The sequence below is a fragment of the Polypterus senegalus genome, chromosome 13, assembly GCF_016835505.1.
Source record: "Polypterus senegalus isolate Bchr_013 chromosome 13, ASM1683550v1, whole genome shotgun sequence".
NCBI lineage: Eukaryota > Metazoa > Chordata > Cladistia > Polypteriformes > Polypteridae > Polypterus > Polypterus senegalus.
This window is the reverse complement of record NC_053166.1, coordinates 158,201,176-158,220,856: the sequence shown is the minus strand read 5'-3', so window position 1 is coordinate 158,220,856 and position 19,681 is coordinate 158,201,176. Positions and strand designations below refer to the sequence as shown.

At 44.4% G+C, this 19,681-nt stretch overlaps 1 protein-coding gene across 1 annotated transcript; it reads left to right on the top strand.

The window, feature by feature from the left end:
* Positions 1–52: 52 nt before the first annotated feature.
* polr3k (polymerase (RNA) III (DNA directed) polypeptide K) lies at positions 53–13,399 on the top strand. Its single transcript, XM_039774532.1, has 3 exons — positions 53–483; positions 8,475–8,562; positions 12,718–13,399. Exons 1-3 carry the CDS (start codon positions 373–375, stop codon positions 12,843–12,845), a joined length of 327 nt encoding a protein of 108 aa, XP_039630466.1. The 5' UTR covers positions 53–372; the 3' UTR covers positions 12,846–13,399.
* The last annotated feature ends 6,282 nt before the right edge of the window (positions 13,400–19,681 follow it).

Sequence of the window (19,681 nt, the reverse complement as noted above, 5' to 3'; positions counted from 1 at the left end):
ACGCGCACGCGCACTCGCGCATTAAGTGGTTTTGTAATCCAAGGGTCAAATAATCACTTCCGGCCTAGCAGTCCGCATTTCCGTCGACAGGAAAAGATGAAAGTTGTGTTTTTTTTTTTTGTTTCAAAATAAAGCACAAGATGTCACTATATTAAAATCAAGTATATGGTTAAAATAAATAGGATCATATTGTTAAAACACGTTGACCGACACAGGTCACTGGCAAGCTCTGTGTTTATCGTCCGTCAGTGTTTCCGCACGAGCTCCATCCTGAGGACCCCACGTTTCCAAGTGGAGAGCGTGTGAACGACTACTTGGAGCCTCCGAGGCGGAGAAGGCACCCAAACTGTCGAGCGCTTCAGGAGAAATAAGATGCTGCTGTTCTGTCCGACCTGCGGGAACGTACTGATCGTGGAAGAGGGACAGAAATGTTACCGGTTTGCCTGCAACACCTGTCCTTACATACATAACGTTACAAGAAAGGTACGTATATGTCCGAGAAAGACAGGAAGGGAGGATTATTTGTTAAGTTGTTTAAACGTTTGAGCTGGTGATCATTTGTTTTCGAACTGTTTATCAGAGTTTGTATAAGCTGAAATCTGGCACAGCCCTGTGAGCTCATTGGTTGGCTGCATTGCATTTAGCCAATCGTCTTTAAGATCTGCGCCAACTTTGCTGCACTTGATTTGCGTGGCTGCGTTGCGTTATTATAAAGACGACTGTCTGTCCATCCCCTTTGTAAACCGCTCATCCAGTTTTGCTATACCTAAAATGTGTTTTTTATGTATTCCTGCAAACATTTCTTTGATTATTAGTAACAAAATATATATTTTTTTTGTCACATGACACAATATAGGTGACTCTTACAGTATCTTTCGTGTTAAATTAGAATATCTAATCCAGGGGTCTCCAACTCCGGTTTTCATTCTAACCCTTTTCGTAATTAGCGACTTGTTTTGTTGCTAATTGACTTTTTTTGCCCTAATTTTAATTGATTTGATATCTAAGACTCAGACCCCTTCATTGTTTCATTAATTCGCAGCCAGACAGTAACGAGCCAACTCATGACCAGCAAACTCGTGTCTATCATATAATTTCTGAAAATAAAAAGAGGTGAAAGGCTTGGTAATGTTGATCTGCTCAGATCCATGGAATATTTTGATGTTGCTTGAAGAAGAAAGAAAATCAGAAGTTTTGGAAATGACTGCTTTGGCAGAATGAGAGCGCCAAGATGCCTTGGAATTAAATAATGGGTGTAATTTATAACCAGAATCGGCTTCTAATTTAACAAATTGGTTGAAGTAAAATTGATGGATGACAGATGGCTGACTTAGCTGGTCATTAGTTGGCTCACTTCACGTCCCATTTGTGTATTGGTGCCATTTAAGGAGAAACATGAAGCAATTCAGAGGACTAAATTTTAAATATCCATCCATTCATTTATTATCCAACCCGCTATATCCTAACTACGGGGGTTAGGGGGTCTACTGGAGCCAACACAGGGCGCAAGGCAGGAAACAAACCCCAGGCAGGGCGCCAGCCCACCGCATTAAATCTTAATCAAGTTAGTTAAAATTAAAAAAAGCAAAAACTGGTCACTAATTAAGAAAAGGGTTAGAATGAAAAAGCTGCAGCAGTGCTTCAGGACCGGAACTGGAGACCTTTGATCACATCAGACTTTCCTCTGTCACGTGAGGACTTTAATGACACACACAACTAAAATTTACAATAAACGTCTATTTCTACCATATATGCAAATGCAGCGAGCGTCTCACCTAAAAGGTAGTTTAGCATTTTCTGCTGTTGAGGGTCATTCTGGGACTCCCCTTGCCTTGCCATTAATTTTCCATTTCAAAAAAAACGACCTGATGAAATCGCTCACCATGTTCATCACTCGCCACACACCAAGATCTTCAGGGAAAAACTCCGGATGAAAACCCAAGGAGGAGTTTGTAAAGATGTAAACCCGTAGATGTTTTACACTTTGACATCTGATCAGAAGCAGCGGTCGTTCTGGAAACTTATTAAATGTTCATAAACAGAAGTAAAACATTTTAGTCCTGAAATTAACTTAAAAAAAAAAATAGTACACCTTAGTAAGGGTTTATTGTACTATATATACTAAAAAAAGGCAATTCAAAAACTAAGTGTGATGGGAAAAATGGTGAGCGCTTTTTTTGAAATCACCAGGAAAAAGTACTTTGAAGACACCTGTCAGAAAGTCCTTTGTCAGGTCCAATTGCGACCTCTAATGGCAGAATATTAGAAACACTTGGAGAACTCTTCTGACGTGTTTCTGGGTGAAAGTTCAGGCTTCGCACGTCGTTCGTTCCTTTGTTTTCTTGCTGCACGTTGTGAGAATAGTTTGTTCTTTTTCTCCGATCGCTCGAGCCATTAATGCTGTGCGTCCTTGCGGAAAAACCACAGCAACGGGGATTACAGCACTTTCTGAGTTCAGATTGCGTTTTGAAGTTAATCCTTACCTCGATATTCGGAAAGGGGAGTTTACAAACAAAGCTGTACCACCGTGGATTCAATAGCGGCGCCTCCCGTGGCCAGACATCTGACCGTGCCAGCTGTCAGGCCCGCACCTTTAACCATGACACTAGATAGGGGCCCGTCCTTTGTCAAGTTTTAAAACATATGCACATATTTGAAACACGGAAGGGGCCCGAACTCTGTCAGCTGCCTGGGGCCCAGAATTTCTAAGGTGCGGGCCTGCAACTGTCGTTTGGACTTTATCTCGCCCGCATTTCTTACACCAGCTCTCATTTTTAACACCCTTAAGTTGTTCTGTGACAACATGTATAATGAATCACTTACTTGATCATTCACTGAAAAGTTTAACATTTTGTTCTATCAAAACTGACCTCTCCATTATAAAAGAAAATCTTGAGACGAGACCTTTGCCAAGAGATTTTTTTTTTCCAAGTCTCGTCCTCCTCTTCACCGTTTCTAGTTAACGGCCCGCGTCCGCGGTCCTCTCCCCTCGACCCTCATTGGTGAGGAACAGTTCCTGCTGTCTCAGCTCTTATACATTTTTTATGTTTTCTTCACTTTATGTTCCTAATAAAAGAAGACGTACACTGAAAAAAGTATAACCTCCTTCCCAGTTAAAATAATTAAGGTAATGATTCACACTTAAGATTTTCAATCTGAACCAATATACCTGTAATTCTTTTTACAGTGGTGCTTGAAAGTTTGTGAACCCTTTAGAATTTTCTATTTTTCTGCATAAATATGACCTAAAACATCATCAGATTTTCACTCAAGTCCTAAAAGTAGATAAAGAGAAACCAGATAAACAAATGAGACACAAATATTATACTTGGTCATTTATTTATTGAGGAAAATGATCGAATATCACATATTTGTGAGTGGCAAAAGTATGTGAACCTTTGCTTTCAGTATCTGCTGTGACCCCCCTTTGCACGTTTCCGGTAACTTCTGCTCATTCCTGCACACCGGCTTGGAGGAATTTTCGCCCATTCCTCCGTACAGAACAGCTTCAACTCTGGGATGTTGGTGGGTTTCCTCACATGAACTGCTCCTTCAGGTCCTTCCACAACATTTCGATTGGATTAAGGTCAGGACTTTGACTTGGCCATTCCATAACATTCACTTTATTCTTCTTTAACCATTCTTTGGTAGAACGACTTGTGTGCTTAGGGTCGTTGTCTTGCTGCATGACCCACCTTCTCTTGAGATTCAGTTCATGGACAGATGTCCTGACATTTTCCTTTAGAATTCTCTGATATAATTCAGAATTCATTGTTCCATCAATGAAGGCAAGCCGTCCTGGCCCAGATGCAGCAAACAGGCCCACACCATGATACTACCACCACCATGTTTCACAGATGGGATGAGGTTCTTATGCTGGAATGCAGTGTTTTCCTTTCTCCAAACATAATGCTTTTCATTTAAACCAAAAAGTTCTATTTTGGTCTCATCCGTCCACAAAACATTCTTCCAATAGCCTTCTGGTTTGTCCACGTGATCTTTAGCAAACTGCAGACGAGCAGCAATGTTTTTTGGAGAGCAGTGGCTTTCTCCTTACAACTCTGCCATGCACACCATTGTTGTTGAGTGTTCTCCTGATGGTGGACTCATGAACATCAGCCAATGTGAGAGAGGCCTTCAGTTGGGGTCCTTTGTGACCTCGCCGACTATTACACGTGTGCCTTGCTCTTGGAGTGATCTTTGTTGGTCGCCCACTCCTGGGGAGGGTAACAATGGTCTTGAATTTCCTCCATTTGTACACAATCTGTCTGACTGTGGATTGGTGGAGTCCAAACTCTTTAGAGATGGTTTTGTAACCTTTTCCAGCCTGATGAGCATCAACAACTCTTTTTGTGAGGTCCTCAGAAATCTCCTTTGTTCGTTCCATGATACACTTCCACAAACATGTGTTGTGAAGAGCAGACTTTGATAGATCCTGTTCTTTAAATAACACAGGGTGCCCACTCACACCTGACTGGCATCCCATTGATTGAAAACACGGACTCGAATTTCACCTTCAAACTAACTGATCATCCGTGAGGTTCACATACTTTTGCCACTCACAAATATGTGATATTCGATCATTTTCCTCAATAAATAAATGACCAAGTATAATATTTGTGTCTCATTTCTTTAACTGGTTTCTCTTTATCTACTTTTAGGACTTGAGTGAAAACCTGATGATGTTTTAGCTCATATTTATGTAGAAATATAGAAAATTCTAAAGGGTTCACAAACCTTCAAGCACAACTCTATCTTTTTGAACCCACAATTTTTAAGTTGAGGCAAATCATTTGGGATCATTGGGTGTAATTCACTTGTTTTATACTGAAGTAAATCTGTTTTTTAAGTTGTTACAATTTAAAATGGTTTAACATTTAGATGACAAAAGACACTGGTGGAGAGCTGTGAACGATTTTAAGAAGCGATTTAAGGTTGGACGGATTTACGAGTTTTTTCGTAGTTTTCTTTCGTAATTTTAGTGTTAAATATACAACAAAAAATATTAAACGTTTCTACAGCTTTCTTGAAAGTATGTTTTATTACGAGTTCTTATACTTAAAATTAACAGTTGAGAGACAGGGTTACTTAAAAGAAATCCTCCGTTATAAAAGTCTGCTGCTGAAAATGACCAGACCTGGACAGCCACGTCCACTCCACTCGGGAAAGTCTTCTTCTTTTTTGGCAGTTGGAAAGTTCGACTGGAAGAAAATACAAACACAGCACACGGACACCCTAAAATATTAGGTTCACTGAAATAGGATTCTTATGTTTATTCCCTCCACCATAACTTACTTTGGTACAAACAAATTATTTTACTTTGATTGAGACCTGAAACCAAATATTTCAAGCTACAACACTAAATTGGGATTAATAAAGTGTGTCTGTCTGTCTAATATATAGTACCTTATCACTCTATCTATCTATTATATGGTGCCTTTCACTCTATTATCTATCTATCTATCTATTATATAGTGCCTTTCGCTCTATCTATCTATCTATTATATAGTGCCTTCATATCTATCTATCTATCTATCTATCTATTATATAGTGCCTTTCTATCTATCTATCTATCTATCTATCTATCTATCTATCTATCTATCTATATAGTGCCTTTCACTCTATCTATCTATCTATCTATCTATCTACAATATAGTGCCTTTCTATCTATCTATCTATCTATCTTTCTATCTATCTATCTATCTATCTATCTATCTATTTATTATATAGTGCCTTTCACTCTATCTATCTATCTATCTATCTATCTATCTATCTATCTATCTAAATGACTAATCCTAAATTGCTTGAAAGATAAAATTTACGTTAGATGAACAACATTAATGTTGTACTTCTTTTCAGTGTATTATGTCCAAATCTTATTGTAGAATTTCATAATGAAGGGTTATCAACAAAAGAAATGAGCACAAAGGCAATCCTAGCACAGAGAAACGATGAAGTCAAACAAATTAACGTGAAAATTGTCAATCGGTTTGCACAGCAAATTACGCATCAATAGACTCTGCTGAAACAGTTGGTGGTGATGGTGCGGAAGATGAAAACATCAACTTCCAATATCACAAAGAATATCTAAAACCGTTAACACCGTCTGGTCTCCCATCGGCTGAATTACTGTTGAAAGATGAATGTATCGTAATGTTATTGCGTAATTTATGTCTGAGTGATGGGCTATACAAAAGGACAGGATTAGTTGTATTGAAAATTGGTCAAACAATTCTGACATGTAAAACTTTTAACAGATGACAAGAAAGGTAATGCAGTCCATCTTCAGGGGATAACCTGAGACACCGAAGGAGATCTTGATATGCCATTCGTATTAAAACGTTCTCAGTTTCCCGTTAAAATAGCTTTTACAAAGACAGTTAACAAATCTCAGGGACAAACATTCGAAACAGTCGGTTCATTTAACAGAGAGAAAGAAACGAAATTCACTAACGGGCAGTTATACGTTGCGTTGTCATGATGAAAGTCCAAACGCAAAATTAAACTTCAATGCGATATCGACAAAAAGTTAATTCCAAAATTTTTTTTGCTTACGTTTTACAGTAAAAGTGTAAGTTTACAAAGTATTTGCGTGTTAATTTCAAAGCCAAACAGAATGAAAACGTATAACGCAACAAATACCTCAAACACAACATGACGACACATCATTTTCTTTCAATTTATTACCTTTTACTGTTTTTATTCTGGTTCATTACTCGCTGTAATGTAAAATAGTTAGTTCTATTATGCATATGTAACAATTCCCATGAAAATAACAATCTGTTTAAATTGTACATCCGCTTCCCCGTACACGAGTGGCAGAGCCAAGAAGTGGCTAGCGTGTAGTGCCCGCCAGTGGGCGTAGCTGGGTGGTCTGCCCCAGGCAGCATTCTTGGCCTAAAGGCTCCGTACAATTCGTGTGTAAGCAGCAGGGTTCGGAAAAATCTCACTCATGAATGAACAAAAGTCAAATTCTTGGATTTTTACCCTCGAATGCTCCAACAATCATCTTCAGACTGTCCTCCTGTGACGACATCAGACACAGCAGTTGAAATTTATGAGGCAATCACAGAAATAAAGATAAACATGACACCGATAACAATTTCTAGGAAAATTAACAACTAATTTATAATTTCATTTCATTATTAATCTGAGGATGCTGGGAGTTGAGCTGGCGAAGGTGGACGAGTTTAAATACTTGGCATCAACAGTAGAGAGTAATGGGGAGTGTGGAAGAGAAGTGAAGAAGAGAGTGCAGGCAGGGTGGAGAGAAGAGTGTCAGGAGTGACTTGTGACAGACGGGCATCAGCAAGAGTGACAGGGAAGGTCTACAGGACGGTAGTGAGACCAGCTGTGTTATATGGGCAGGAGACGGTGGCACAGGAGACAGAGCTGGAGTTGGCAGAGTTAAAGATGCTAAGATTGGTATTGGGTGTGACGAGGATTAGAAATGAGGACATTAGAGGGTCAGCTCAAGTTGGACAGTTGGGAGACAAAGTCAGAGAGGCGAGATTGTGTTGGTTTGGACATGTGCAGAGGAGAGATGCTGGGTATACTGGGAGAAGGGTGATAAGGATAGAGCTGATGGGTAAGAGGAGGAGAGGAAGGCCTAAGAGAAGATTTACGGATGTGGTGAGAGAGGACAAGCAGGTGATGGGGGTGACAGAGCAAGATGACGAGGACAGGAAGAGATGGAAGAAGATGATCCGCTGTGGCGACCCCTAAAGGGAGCGGCCAAAAGAAGAAGAAGATTAATCTGAGTGCGTTGTTGCTCATCCCCATCACCTGTCACTTGTACACTACACTGGTTCTGGTTTTCGCAGGGTAATTGTATTAAACTAATAATCAGTGTATTGTCTTTATTCTGTTCTTCTCTAGTTGATGCTTATAAATAATTATTTGTGAAAAATGATTGCTGTTTCTCTATATGTGAATAAATCTATGCAAAATGTATCTTCATTTTTCTCTATACGTCATTTTAATTTTTCTATTTAAATAGGTTAACATATTCAGATATGTTGGAGGGGGGCAAACTGAAGCCCCGCCCCGAGCGGCACGAACTCGAGCTATGCCACTGGCACCTGCTCGGGGGTTGGTGAGCAGAGGGCAGAGAGCACCCTAGTTTAAGTGCTGTGCCCTTCATAGTTAATGTCCAGGCGCCGAGTGGAGTGTCTGCCCTACCATATTGTGGAGCATTTCATTCAAGGCAGGAGCCGCCGTCCCTGGACAGGCCATCATAGGCCAGATTGGCCATACAGGGCAATTCACAGACGCCAGCGCACCTGACATGCTTGTTTTTAGGGTGAATGAGGGAAGCCGTGTAACTGGAGTGAAGTCGCGTGCAAACTGATCAGGCCAGGAGTCCAACACAAGTCCTTGGGCCTTTGAGACAGCAGTGAAACGCCACTAGGCCAGGGTGCCACGTATGAGCGGTTTTATTTTTTTTCATTTCTTGTTTGTTTTTAACTCTGCAGGTCACCAGCAGGAAATATCCAAAGCTGAAGGAGGTGGACGATGTTCTGGGAGGAGCTGCCGCCTGGGAAAACGTTGACTCGACTGCAGGTAACCTTCCTGAGACTCTTGCCACCTCTTCCTTGTTTGAGCATTTCATAGTTGAAGAGGCGTGTAACTGAAGGCCCAGGCTGAGCAGACATCGTACGTGATAGTAATACCGATAGGGGGCTTGAGCATTGGAAAGGTGCCATATAAACAAAATGTATTCTTATTATTACTGTAATCTATAAGGTCCTGGTGCTTCCTGTTTGTGAGTCATGGACGCTCTCCAGTGACCTGAGACGAAGACCAGACTCCTCCATGTGTGTCTCTTTGGAGAATCCTCGGGTCCCACTGGTGTGACTTTGTGTTGCTCAAGGAGTCCCGAATGAAGCACATGACCTGCGTTGTGAGGGAAGTCAGTTACGGCACTACGGCCACGTGTCGCGATTACCTGAGGGTCATTGCTGAGGACCTGAGCAACTGGACCAGGCCAATGTAACACCATGGTGGGGTCATGACATCACTTTAAAGGGGTGTGTGACACTCCTGATATCTGCAATAGGATGAAGGTCCAAGTCTTTAGAGTCCTGGTGCTCCCTGTTTGTGTGTCATGGATGCTCTCCAGTGACCTGAGATGAAGACTGGACTCCTTCATTCAGAGAATCCTCGGGTCCTACTGGTGTGACTTTGTGTTGCTCAAGGAGTCCCAAATGAGGCACATGACCTGCATTATGAGCGAGCATCAGTTACGGCACTACGGCCATGTGGCACGATTACCTGAGGGTGATTCGGCTCACATGACCCTTATTGTTGGGGACCGAGTGACTGGACCAGGCCAAGGCCACCATTGTCATGAGGTTGCTGGAAAGGGGTGTGTGGTGCCCCTGATATCTCTGCCAAAGGATGAAGGTCCAAGTCTTTAGAGTCCTGGTGCTTCCTGTTTGTGAGTCATGGATGCTCTCCAGTGACCTGAGATGAAGACTGGACTCCTTCATTCAGAGAATCCTCGGGTCCTACTGGTGTGACTTTGTGTTGCTCATAGAGTCCCGAATGAGGCACATGACCTGCATTATGAGCGAGCGTCAGTTACGGCACTACGGCCATGTGGCACGATTACCTGAGGGTGATCCGGCTCCCAGGACCCTTATTGTTGGGGACCCGAGTGGCTGGGCCAGGCCAATGGGTCGCCCATGTAACACCTGGCTGCGGCAGATGGTGGGTCATTTCCGGAGGGTGAGATTGGACCGCATGTCTGCCTGGGGGGGGGTTGCCAACCGGGATCTCGAGTTGTTTCGATGTGTGGTGGGTGCGGCAACGTGCTGTGCCAGTGCAGGCTCCCCAACTTGACGTGACTTGAATATATTTCACGATACAATATGTCACCTGTGAAATACCAACAAATGAACCTAAGATGACTTATAAGATCAGGATGTATAACAGATATACAGTGACTGTAAGAGCCATTTTCCTAGTTCTATAAGATTCATTCACAGTTGAGAAGAATTTAAAAATATCAAAAACAAGAAATACTGGGATGAATAAAGAATGCACGTTGAAGATTCTGATGCCAAGTGGAAAACGGTCTTCTGGTCAGATGAGACCAAAATCGAACTATTTGGCCTCAATACCAGACGGTCCACCAATGCAGCTCACCATCCACAACACGCCATACCTACAGTAACGCATGGAGGGGGCAGCATCCTGTTGTGGGGGGCCTGGGGCTCTCATTAGGGTAGAAGGAAAAATGGATGGGGCCATCAAATACCATCAAATTCTGGAGGAAGACCTGCTACCCTCTGCCAGAAAGTTGAAGATGGGCCGCATGTTCACCTTTCAACACGACAAACGACCCGCAGCACACAGCAACATTGAGCACACAGTTGGCTGAAGGAGAAAAAACTGAATGTCCTGGTGTGGCCAGTCAGAGCTCAGACCGAAATCACACTGAACATCTGTGGAAAGATCTGAAGACAGCAGACCACCAACACTCACCATCCATTGTGAGTGAACTTGAACAGTTCTGTAAAGAAGAGTGGGGGGCAAATATTGAGTGGGCTCAATCAAGGTGTGCAAAGCTGATAGAGAAGAATCACCACAGGCTCAAGGGTGACATTAAAGCAAAGGGGGGGTCAACAAAATGACATTGACATCGGGGGGGGTGAGCCTTTATTAATCTCAGTAGGTCTTGTTTTAGATTTTTTATCATTCTTCTGAACTGTAGCTGTGACGTCTTTCACTTGGATGTTTTAGATTGCATTGAGTAAGTAAAGCTGGGAAGAAATATTAGTTTGTGTTTTCATTTAACGCTGTAAAGCAAAAAAAAATGGACTCTTTAAAAGGGGGGATTCTTTTCTATACCCACTGTACGTACAGTATACTGTGCAAACGTTTTAGGCAGCGGTGAAAAAATGCTGTAAACCAAGAATGCTCTCAATGTTAATCATTTATTTTCATCAATCAACAAAACGCGGTGAATGAACAAAAGAGAAATCAAAATCAAATCCATATTTGGTGTGACCGCCCGTTGCCTTCAGAACAGCATCAGTTCTTCTAGGTACACTCGCACACAGTTTTTGAAGGAACTCGGCTGGTCGGTTGTTCCAGACATCTTGGAGATCCTGTGTGGATGTTGGCTTCCTCACATCCTTCCGTCTCTTCATGTAATCCCAGACACACTCGATGGTGTTGAGATGAGGGCTCCGTGGGGGCCATACCATCGCTTCCAGGACTTCTCGTTCTTCTTTACGCTGAAGATAGTTCTTAATGACTTTGGCTGGATGTCCTGCTGCAGAATAAATTTGGGGCCAATCATACGCCTGCCTCCCTGATGGTATTGCATGATGGAGAAGTACCTGCCTGTCTTTCTCCGCATTGAGAACACCGTTAATCCTGACCATATCCCCAGCTCCATGTGCAGAAATGCAGCCCCAAACGTTCAAGGAACCTCCACCATGCTTCACTGTTGCCTGCAGACACTCATTACTGTACCGCTCTCCAGCCCTTCGACGAACAAACTGCCTTCTGCAACGGCCAAATATTTCAGATTTTGGCTCATCAGTCCAGAGCACCTGCTGCCATTTTTCTGCACCCCAGTTCCTATGTTTTCGTGCATACTTGAGTCGCGTTGCAGGTATGGCTTTTTGGCTGAAGCTCCTCCATGAAGACCACTTCTGGCCAGACTTCTCTGGACAGTAGGTGGGCGTACCAGGGTCCCACTGGTTTCTGCCAGTTCTGAGCTGATGGCACTGCTGGACATCGTCTGATTTCGAAGGGTAATGAGCTTGAGGTGTCTTTCATCTGCCGCACTACGATCCTCAACGTTGCCCATTTTCTTTGTGCTTCTTCAAAAGAGCTTGAGCACCACATCTTGAAACCCCGGTCTGCTTTGACATCTTTGTCTGGGAGAGACCTTGCTGACCTTGTGTCTTGTTGCTGTGCTCGATCTTGCCATGACATGAAGCAGCATTCTGTTCACACCTTCTGCACAGCACTGTATATAAAAATTTTTTAAATGAATTAATTATTACGATTAGGAGCAAAGTGTCAAGGATCACACGGATTCCGAAGTGCCTTCGTGTTTCTGTTCCACGCTGCCTGCCTACAACTGCTGACAGCAGAAACGTCTGTGTGGGGGGTCTCTTCGATGTTTGCTCCCCTCGCATTGTGAATCGTTTGTCATGATTTGTTTGAATCGCATCCTCTTCTGCAGACATTCCAGAAACGAAAGTAAAGGGCCTTCAGTTTCACCCTTGACGGCTGCAATGTCTCTGCACAACTTCCTAAACGGGCCGAGTACATTTGGCCCTCGTGCGTCCTTTTAGAATCGGCTGCAGGTTTTTCTTGGCACTTAAGTCAAAGGGTAATTCGATCTGTCAGCCTAATTACGCGCTTAAAGCACATGTAGAAAGAGGTCCACGAGAACGTCTTTAAGAATGAAACGTGTCCGCGATATCGTGCATTTGGTATTAATCCCCAAGGGGAAGGTCAGAGCGGAGGGTCAGCCATTGTACGGTGCCCACTGGAGTAATAATGTCCATGCTGAGGGCCTCACTCAAGAGCCCAACGGAGTCGTAGTGGGATTTAGTGGCTCAAAATGCTGTGCTTTACCCTTTTGAATAACATACAGCATCGGTTAACAATGCGTAACGTTTCCGTAGCCTATGCTGTACATTAATGTTGATGCCACTAACTTCACCTATGCTCTCACTTTTCTGCTTTTAGAAACGTGTCCTAAATGTGAACACGCCCGTGCCTACTTCATGCAGCTTCAGACAAGATCTGCAGATGAGCCCATGACCACCTTCTACAAGTGCTGCAATCCGCAGTGTGGCCATCGTTGGAGGGACTGAGGGGAAGGACTGCTGCCATCCTGCCAACCCAAAGATGTCCTCCGCCTGGAAGGTGTGTCACACGGACTTGACTGTCGGGAGCTCCAACTCGCGCTACTTGGCAGCCGGTGGGTGGTGGTGGTGGTGGTGGTGGGTGCTGGTTTACCATCTTCTTTAACTGGCTGAGATTCTTACTGAGGCTTCAAGCTCCACCCTGGTCTCAGCTTCAGAACGTCCCGGGACGTCTTATTGGAGACAAGCTGCCCGTTCGGACACACACTGACCTCGGATGGGCTTTAGTGAAACTGAGGCAGCAATTCATTCTTGTAAGCGTTTTGACTTTTTTTTTTTTTCTCTCTTATTTCTCTGTTATTTTCATACATCATAAAAATATTTATATGAGAATACAAATAAATTAGCAAACAACGACCTGTGATTTACAAGCTAAATTTATTTTCTACAACATTAATATTACGAAAGATCCACAATCTCAGCCGGTTTAAAATGTCCCTTTCGACAACACGCTCCGTTACTGATGCCGTACTGTGCAAAGGCCTTGTGGGTAAAAAAAAAAACGCTGTCAAAAATGAGCGCCACGAATAGTTTTTAGTAATCGATAAACGTCCAAGCGAGTGCAGCATGTGTGTGAGTAGCGTAGAGTGTCTAGAATGGCATCGGGCGAGAGAGCGAGGTAAATCTACACAGCAAAATGCGTTTATTTATTTATTTAGCAGTAACGGCGCACCACACGAATCCACCTGACTTGACCATTCCTAGTTTTCATCCTGTTTCTTTCTCTGTAGTTTACCGTTCGTTTGCTCAGAGGTTGATGCGTTTGAATCTTCCCGAGCAGCTCTTCTGTTCTCCACCCTAGCAGCCCGCTTCTTGTCTTCTCTTCTTTCATTGGCATCTCTCTTTGTTAAAACTGATTGTCAGCGTTTGTATTGCACTTACGTAGTACGTTTTCCTTAATTTTTCACTTAAGTTGGCACTTCAATCTGCCTCAAGAATGATTTGAGATATGAAGAGGTAGGGGAAGTGATGGCGAAGGTGGTAGGAATGAGAACCGCGCCCGTACACGTGCCCAGTGGCCTAGCGTAGTGGGGGTGGCAAAGAATTGCTGTATATTTTAGTCTTTTAAATTCAAATACCTAAATAAGGGGGTGGCGAAATTTTCCTCCGCCCCGGGCGGCTGACACCCACGCTACGCCACTGTATGCGCCGCATGGCCGCCTTGCTGCCCGCTGCCACTGAGAGCTGATTCTACAATAAAGTAATGAGGAATAACCCTTGGAGGTCAATCATCACCCTAGGGGAAGTGACGGCGACAGTGAGAACAGCTTTGGCTTCGCTGTGTTGTGAATTGCCTGAAACATCCATTAAATTCCGATGACACCTTACCGCAAGAGCTCTGAAAAGGGTGTTTAATGATTAAATCCATCAAGCCCGGGATGTGCCCATTCCAGCAAGCATCGGGCACGAGGCAGGAATAATCCCTGAATGGGGCATCGGGTCATCGCAAAGGTGAATACAAGCACTCACACACACACTGGAGTCATTTTAGTGTCACCAAATCTGCATATCTTTGGATGGAAACTGGAGCCCACTGTGGAAACCCAGCAGGAAAAAAAAAAGTGAACTCATACCAGCGACGTGACTCCCTGCGAGACAGCAGCGCCACCGTGTCACCCCCATGTGTGAAATTATTAACAGTATCCATCCATCCATCATCCAACCCGCTATATCCTAACTACAGGGTCACGGGGGGTCTGCTGGAGCCAATCCCAGCCAACACAGGGCGCAAGGCAGGAACAAATCCCCAGGCAGGGTGCCAGCCCACCACAGGACTCGCCAATGCACCTCACCTGCATGTCTTTGGACTGTGGGAGGAAACCGGGGAGAACATGCAAACACCACGCGAACTCGGGTCTCCTTACTGCGAGGCAGCAGCGCTACCACTGCGCCACCGTGCCGCTAATGAGAGGCCAAGTCTTGTTAATTAAAGCCGTTACTGAATATTACCAGTCGTCGCTGCTGTCATTCTGTTGATTTTCTGTTTTTTCTAAGACCACCGTCAAGATGTTTTGGTGACAGGCAGGAAACAAACCCTGGGCAGGGTGCCAGCCCGCCGCAGTTATTAACAGTATTCATTATTTAAATAAAGTTCACGACATACCTGTAAAATGTATTATAAATACTTTAATGCATTCCATCATGAAAGTGATATCATATATATATTTCCCCTTGGGATTAATAAAGTATCTATCTATTATATAGTGCCTTTCACATCAATCTATCTATCTAGTATAATTCCAAGGATTCTAAATGTGCAGAGAGCTGGAATATCATACATGTGTTCGGTGCTGCTGTCCGCTCAGGAGGAAGTCCCAGAAGCTCGTAGCGATTAACAACTGAGTCAGTTTTAAGATGACGTTTACGACGCTCTGCTTTAATGATAATGGGTCGGCCCTGGGCAGAGGAAGAATCGGTGGCTCCTTCGCCCGCCAATGTCAATATGGTATCTTATGCACAGTGGATGGCCACATCCGTTGCGGACACTGTCTAGCCACCTCGTGCTCATGACACAAGCATTTAACTTCTGTCGAAATTTGCCGCTGCGTTTTTAGCTGTGTCGTTATTTTCTCTTTCTGTTTTATATTCAATATATATTGGCATGGTGGGCCCTGTACAAGTGCACGTGCCTAAGGCCGCCCCTGATGATAAAGTAAACTACGAGGTTTAAGTGGACATTTCGAGATTAAAGCAGAAATTTCCACTTTAATCACAAAACAGACCTTTTCACCGTGTCCTTCATTTTGTTTCTGTGGCTCAAATACAGACAGCGCTGTACATTCTGTTGGTGTTGTGAAGTAGCAAAAAAAAAGACGGCACAGAAGATAGCATGTGAGACTTTTAAAATGAATCGTGTCATTACAATCCGGAATATGCGACGCTTGATTATAAAAGCAGCACGAACGTATTTGTATGTCGGCATTTTGCTTCACCACATCGAGCCGTTCAAACATCGAAGCGCGCACATCGATCTGCAAAGCGGCTTTCTGTCACGTGTAGCTAGTAAACAGAGACTCTGACGTCACATTCCGACTTTTATCACACTGCCACTCCCCGACTTTTTGCTGGTACTGCAACTCGCGCACGCATTGCGTTAATTTCTGAGGACGTCCTGAGCGTGAAGTATAAACAAGTCCTTATACGCGATGTGGCAGATCCCAGCCGAGACACCCGGAAGGTGGAAGGACCGGGTAAGGCAACGGTTCCCAAACTCTGGTACGCAGAGCCCTTTCAGGTGGTACGCATCACGGTCCCTGAAATTTGATTCATCTGTGCAAAACCCTTTATGACAAGCCTGTTGCGAGCAAAAACCAATGAAACTGTTTAAATACAATAATACGTGGACTCCCAAATTTAGTGTGGTGTGAAATTTCGTCATCTGAATAAATAAAACCTATTATTCGAATCAGTATTTAGTTCATTTAACACTACCATAATTCCGTTTCGGGTGGCGCAGTGTATAGCGCTGCTGCATCCCAGTTAGGAGATCCGGGTTCGCTTGCCGGGTCCTCCCTGCGTGGAGTTTGCATGTTCTCCCCTTGTGTGCGTCGGTTTCCTCCCACAGTCCAAAGACATGCAAGTTAGGTGGATTGGCGATTCTAAATTGGCCCTAATGTGTGCCGTTTGTGTGGTTGGCACCCTGCCCAGGATTGGTTCCTGCCTTGTGCCCTGTGTTGGCTGGGATTGGCTCCAGCAGACCCCCGTGCCCCAGTGTTCGGTTGGAAAATGGAAGGATAATTCCGTTTCCCGGAAGTCTACTTCTTCACTGTTTGCGTTTTTGGTCACTAGATGAGAGCACAACGCCGACGCTATTTAGTCTTCGGTAAGTCTGCCTCACAGAAACCGCTCGCACCGTAGTCACTATATAGATCTAAGCACAAAGCCGATACCATTTCGTCACATACAGGCCGAAGTTTCGGGGCGGAATTGATCAATTTATGTACATGCACATTAATTTTATGCAGAATTTCTTCCAATTCTTTAACTTCTATTCAGATTTCGGGGCGGTTTAGACCCGAACCAATCCTTACAGCTCTCCCTCCCTTTCAACAAAGTGCGGCTGGTATGCAACGCAACTCACTTACCCTCAGGTGGTACTTGACGTCCAAACGTTTGGGAGCCCCTGGGGTAAGGGACAATACCTCGCCCCAGGACAACGAGAGGGCAGCCGTCTTGGTCTGCATCGAGGCCACGGAATTGGAGCTTAGAAGCTCAACCCTGTTATGGGCCTGTGGCCGCCACCAGGGGGCGCCCGGATGATCACAGAGCCTTGGATTGCAGCAGTTTCACCACACCAGGAAGTGCTGGCAGAAGATCATCGCGGGACACATCCGGGGCATTATAAAAGGGGCTGCCTCACTCTATTAGGGGAGTCGGGTAGTGATGGGAAGTTCGGATCATTTTACTGACTCGGACCTTTGAGTCTCGTTCAGCAAAATGAACGAATCATTTTTCGAGTCATTTCGTTCAATTCTCTTTCCCGCTCAGACTGAGTTGGTTAAGCTTATGGGGCTGTCACGTGATGAACGAACGACTCGAAAAACCCGAAGACTCGAAACACGGTGAATCAATTCCAATACAGAAACTATAGGAAGATGCGCAAATGCGCATGCGGGACTGAACGAATCACTTCCACGAGACGACTCGTTCTTCCCGAGTCACATTAAAGATTCGAATCGTTCAAGAACGAGCCATCACTAAGAGTCGGGGAGGCATAAGAATTAAGAAAAGGGGAAGAAAGAAGGGACTGTGAGCTCAGTATAGCTGATTTGGTGCATTGTGTGGTACTGTAAAGCCATAAAGAATATTAAACGTGTGTGTTTTTGGACTTCTGTGGTCTGTCTGTCTGTGTTAAAGGGCTGAACCGCCACTGCGAGCATGCACAGTAAACTGAGTTTGACTTTTTGAATTGAATTACTGAAATAAATGTAACTTTTCGATGATATTCTACTTTATTGAGTTGCACCTGAACAAGAAAGCCCGATTCTGCTGCCTGTCCCGAGACTCCCGAGTGCCCGCGCCAGCCTGCTTCAACACAACACAAAGTGGCCGACTGAGTAGAATTGCATTTAAGGGACTCGAGTTCAGAGGAAAAAAAGATTCTCTGGTCTCAGGGGACACACAAATGGAGCGGTCTGATGAAGAGCGGGCACCGGTCATCGCTTTCCCCAGTACTGAAGCAGGGTGGCGGTGGTGGCATCATGCTATGGGGACAGGCAGACTGGTCAGAACTGAGGGAAGGAGGATCACAACCAAAAACAAAGAGCGAGAGAGAGAGAGGACTTCGAAGAAAACCTGCTTCAGAGTGCAGACCACCTCGGACTCGGGCGACTGTTCAATGACAAGGCCGGAGTGGCCTGAGGACGAGTCTCTCGAGTGTCCCAGACCTGAAGATCGATGGCACTTCCCATCCAATCAAATGGAGTTTGAGAGGAGCCCGCCGAAGTCTTTGTGAATCTTTCGCACTTCCTTTTTCGCAGGTCTGTTCGCTTTCCTCTTTTTCATTTAGGGCATGAAGGGGGATACCCGTTGGAAGAAAGCAGGCACTTGTATTGTTAAAAGAATATTTTTTTTTATTATTATATGCAATAGTTAGTGGTCCAACTGTAGTTTACCTAGCAACACTAAGACATACAGTTACACGAAGGGCCAGAACTGCGATTTTAACAAGTCATTTCTGTCTCGGTGTCCCTCGCAAGCCACTGAACTTTGCATACTGGCAGCTGAGAACTCCTAGGAAATGGAAGCGAGACCCCCTGACCCACCATGAGCCCCCCCCTCCCACTCCCCGACCTAAGGGTGTCCCACCCCACTTCCCACCGGGTTCTCAAGCCATGCTGCTGCGGCCCTCACATTCACATACGACTAGCACTTCATACAGAATATCTGAGCACAGCAAACGCTAACAATTTCCATGCAAGCTGTAAAATAATTTCTATTTCCAAAGGAAGGGAAAAAAAAAATCCCACTAAACCCCCGTGACGGACGGAAGGGCCAGCAAACGCATCTCAGATGCTCGTGGCTCAAAGTGCAGGAGAAAGTAAGTAGTTAGAAAAGTTACCAGAAAACCCCGGTCGTGCAACATAAACGGACATCTGCAAACGACACAGGTGACATTCCAAGTCTTTTGGCCCTCGGGGGTCTTCGGGGCGGCTTGCATAAATAATCGTGACCTACCAGCCCGATGGCGGAAACGGTTACTTGTACTGGGAGGAGAGCTCAGAATGGACAGGGTGGCAGGTTGGACTGGGGGTCCTGTCGGAGGAGGACGTCCGTCTAGAGCAGGGGTGGGCAATGTTGGTCCTGGAGGGCTGCAGGTTTTCATTCCAACCCAATTGCTTCATTAGAAACCAATCCTTGCCGATCTCAGACCTTATCTAATTTTATGGCTTGTTGCCCTGCAATGTAAGGTTCTTCTATCGGAGGATATCCTACAAATGATTTGAAGCCTAAAAAAGATCATTTTCAGTCTGTCACATTTTCTGTTGTTTTATTAAATCAAACGGTGCCTGATGAACACACGGAGGTGTAAATGGAGAACTGCTGGCGGCTTTGTCATTTACATCTTATTGTTAATAAGGAGCCATTAAAGCAGGGAATGCAGCTGTTTACGATTGAAATAAGAAAATCGAGGGTGGGGAACCTTAACAAGCGAGACCACTAAAACGAAGCATCAGAATGTCACTTGAGTAATAATTGACTTCTCGTTAAGAAGCCACTGCGGCCCTGCAGGACTGACAATGCCCACCCATAGTGTAGACCAGGGGTGTCCAAGTCCAGTCCTG

What these genes read in the sequence shown, in the direction of transcription:
- polr3k (XM_039774532.1), top strand. Translation starts at nt 373, where the DNA reads ATGCTGCTGTTCTGTCCGACCTGCGGGAACGTACTGATCGTGGAAGAG. An exon ending in TACATAACGTTACAAGAAAG is followed by an intron (nt 484 to 8,474) that starts GTACGTATATGT and finishes TTAACTCTGCAG; the next exon opens with GTCACCAGCAGGAAATATCC. An exon ending in AAACGTTGACTCGACTGCAG is followed by an intron (nt 8,563 to 12,717) that starts GTAACCTTCCTG and finishes TTCTGCTTTTAG; the next exon opens with AAACGTGTCCTAAATGTGAA.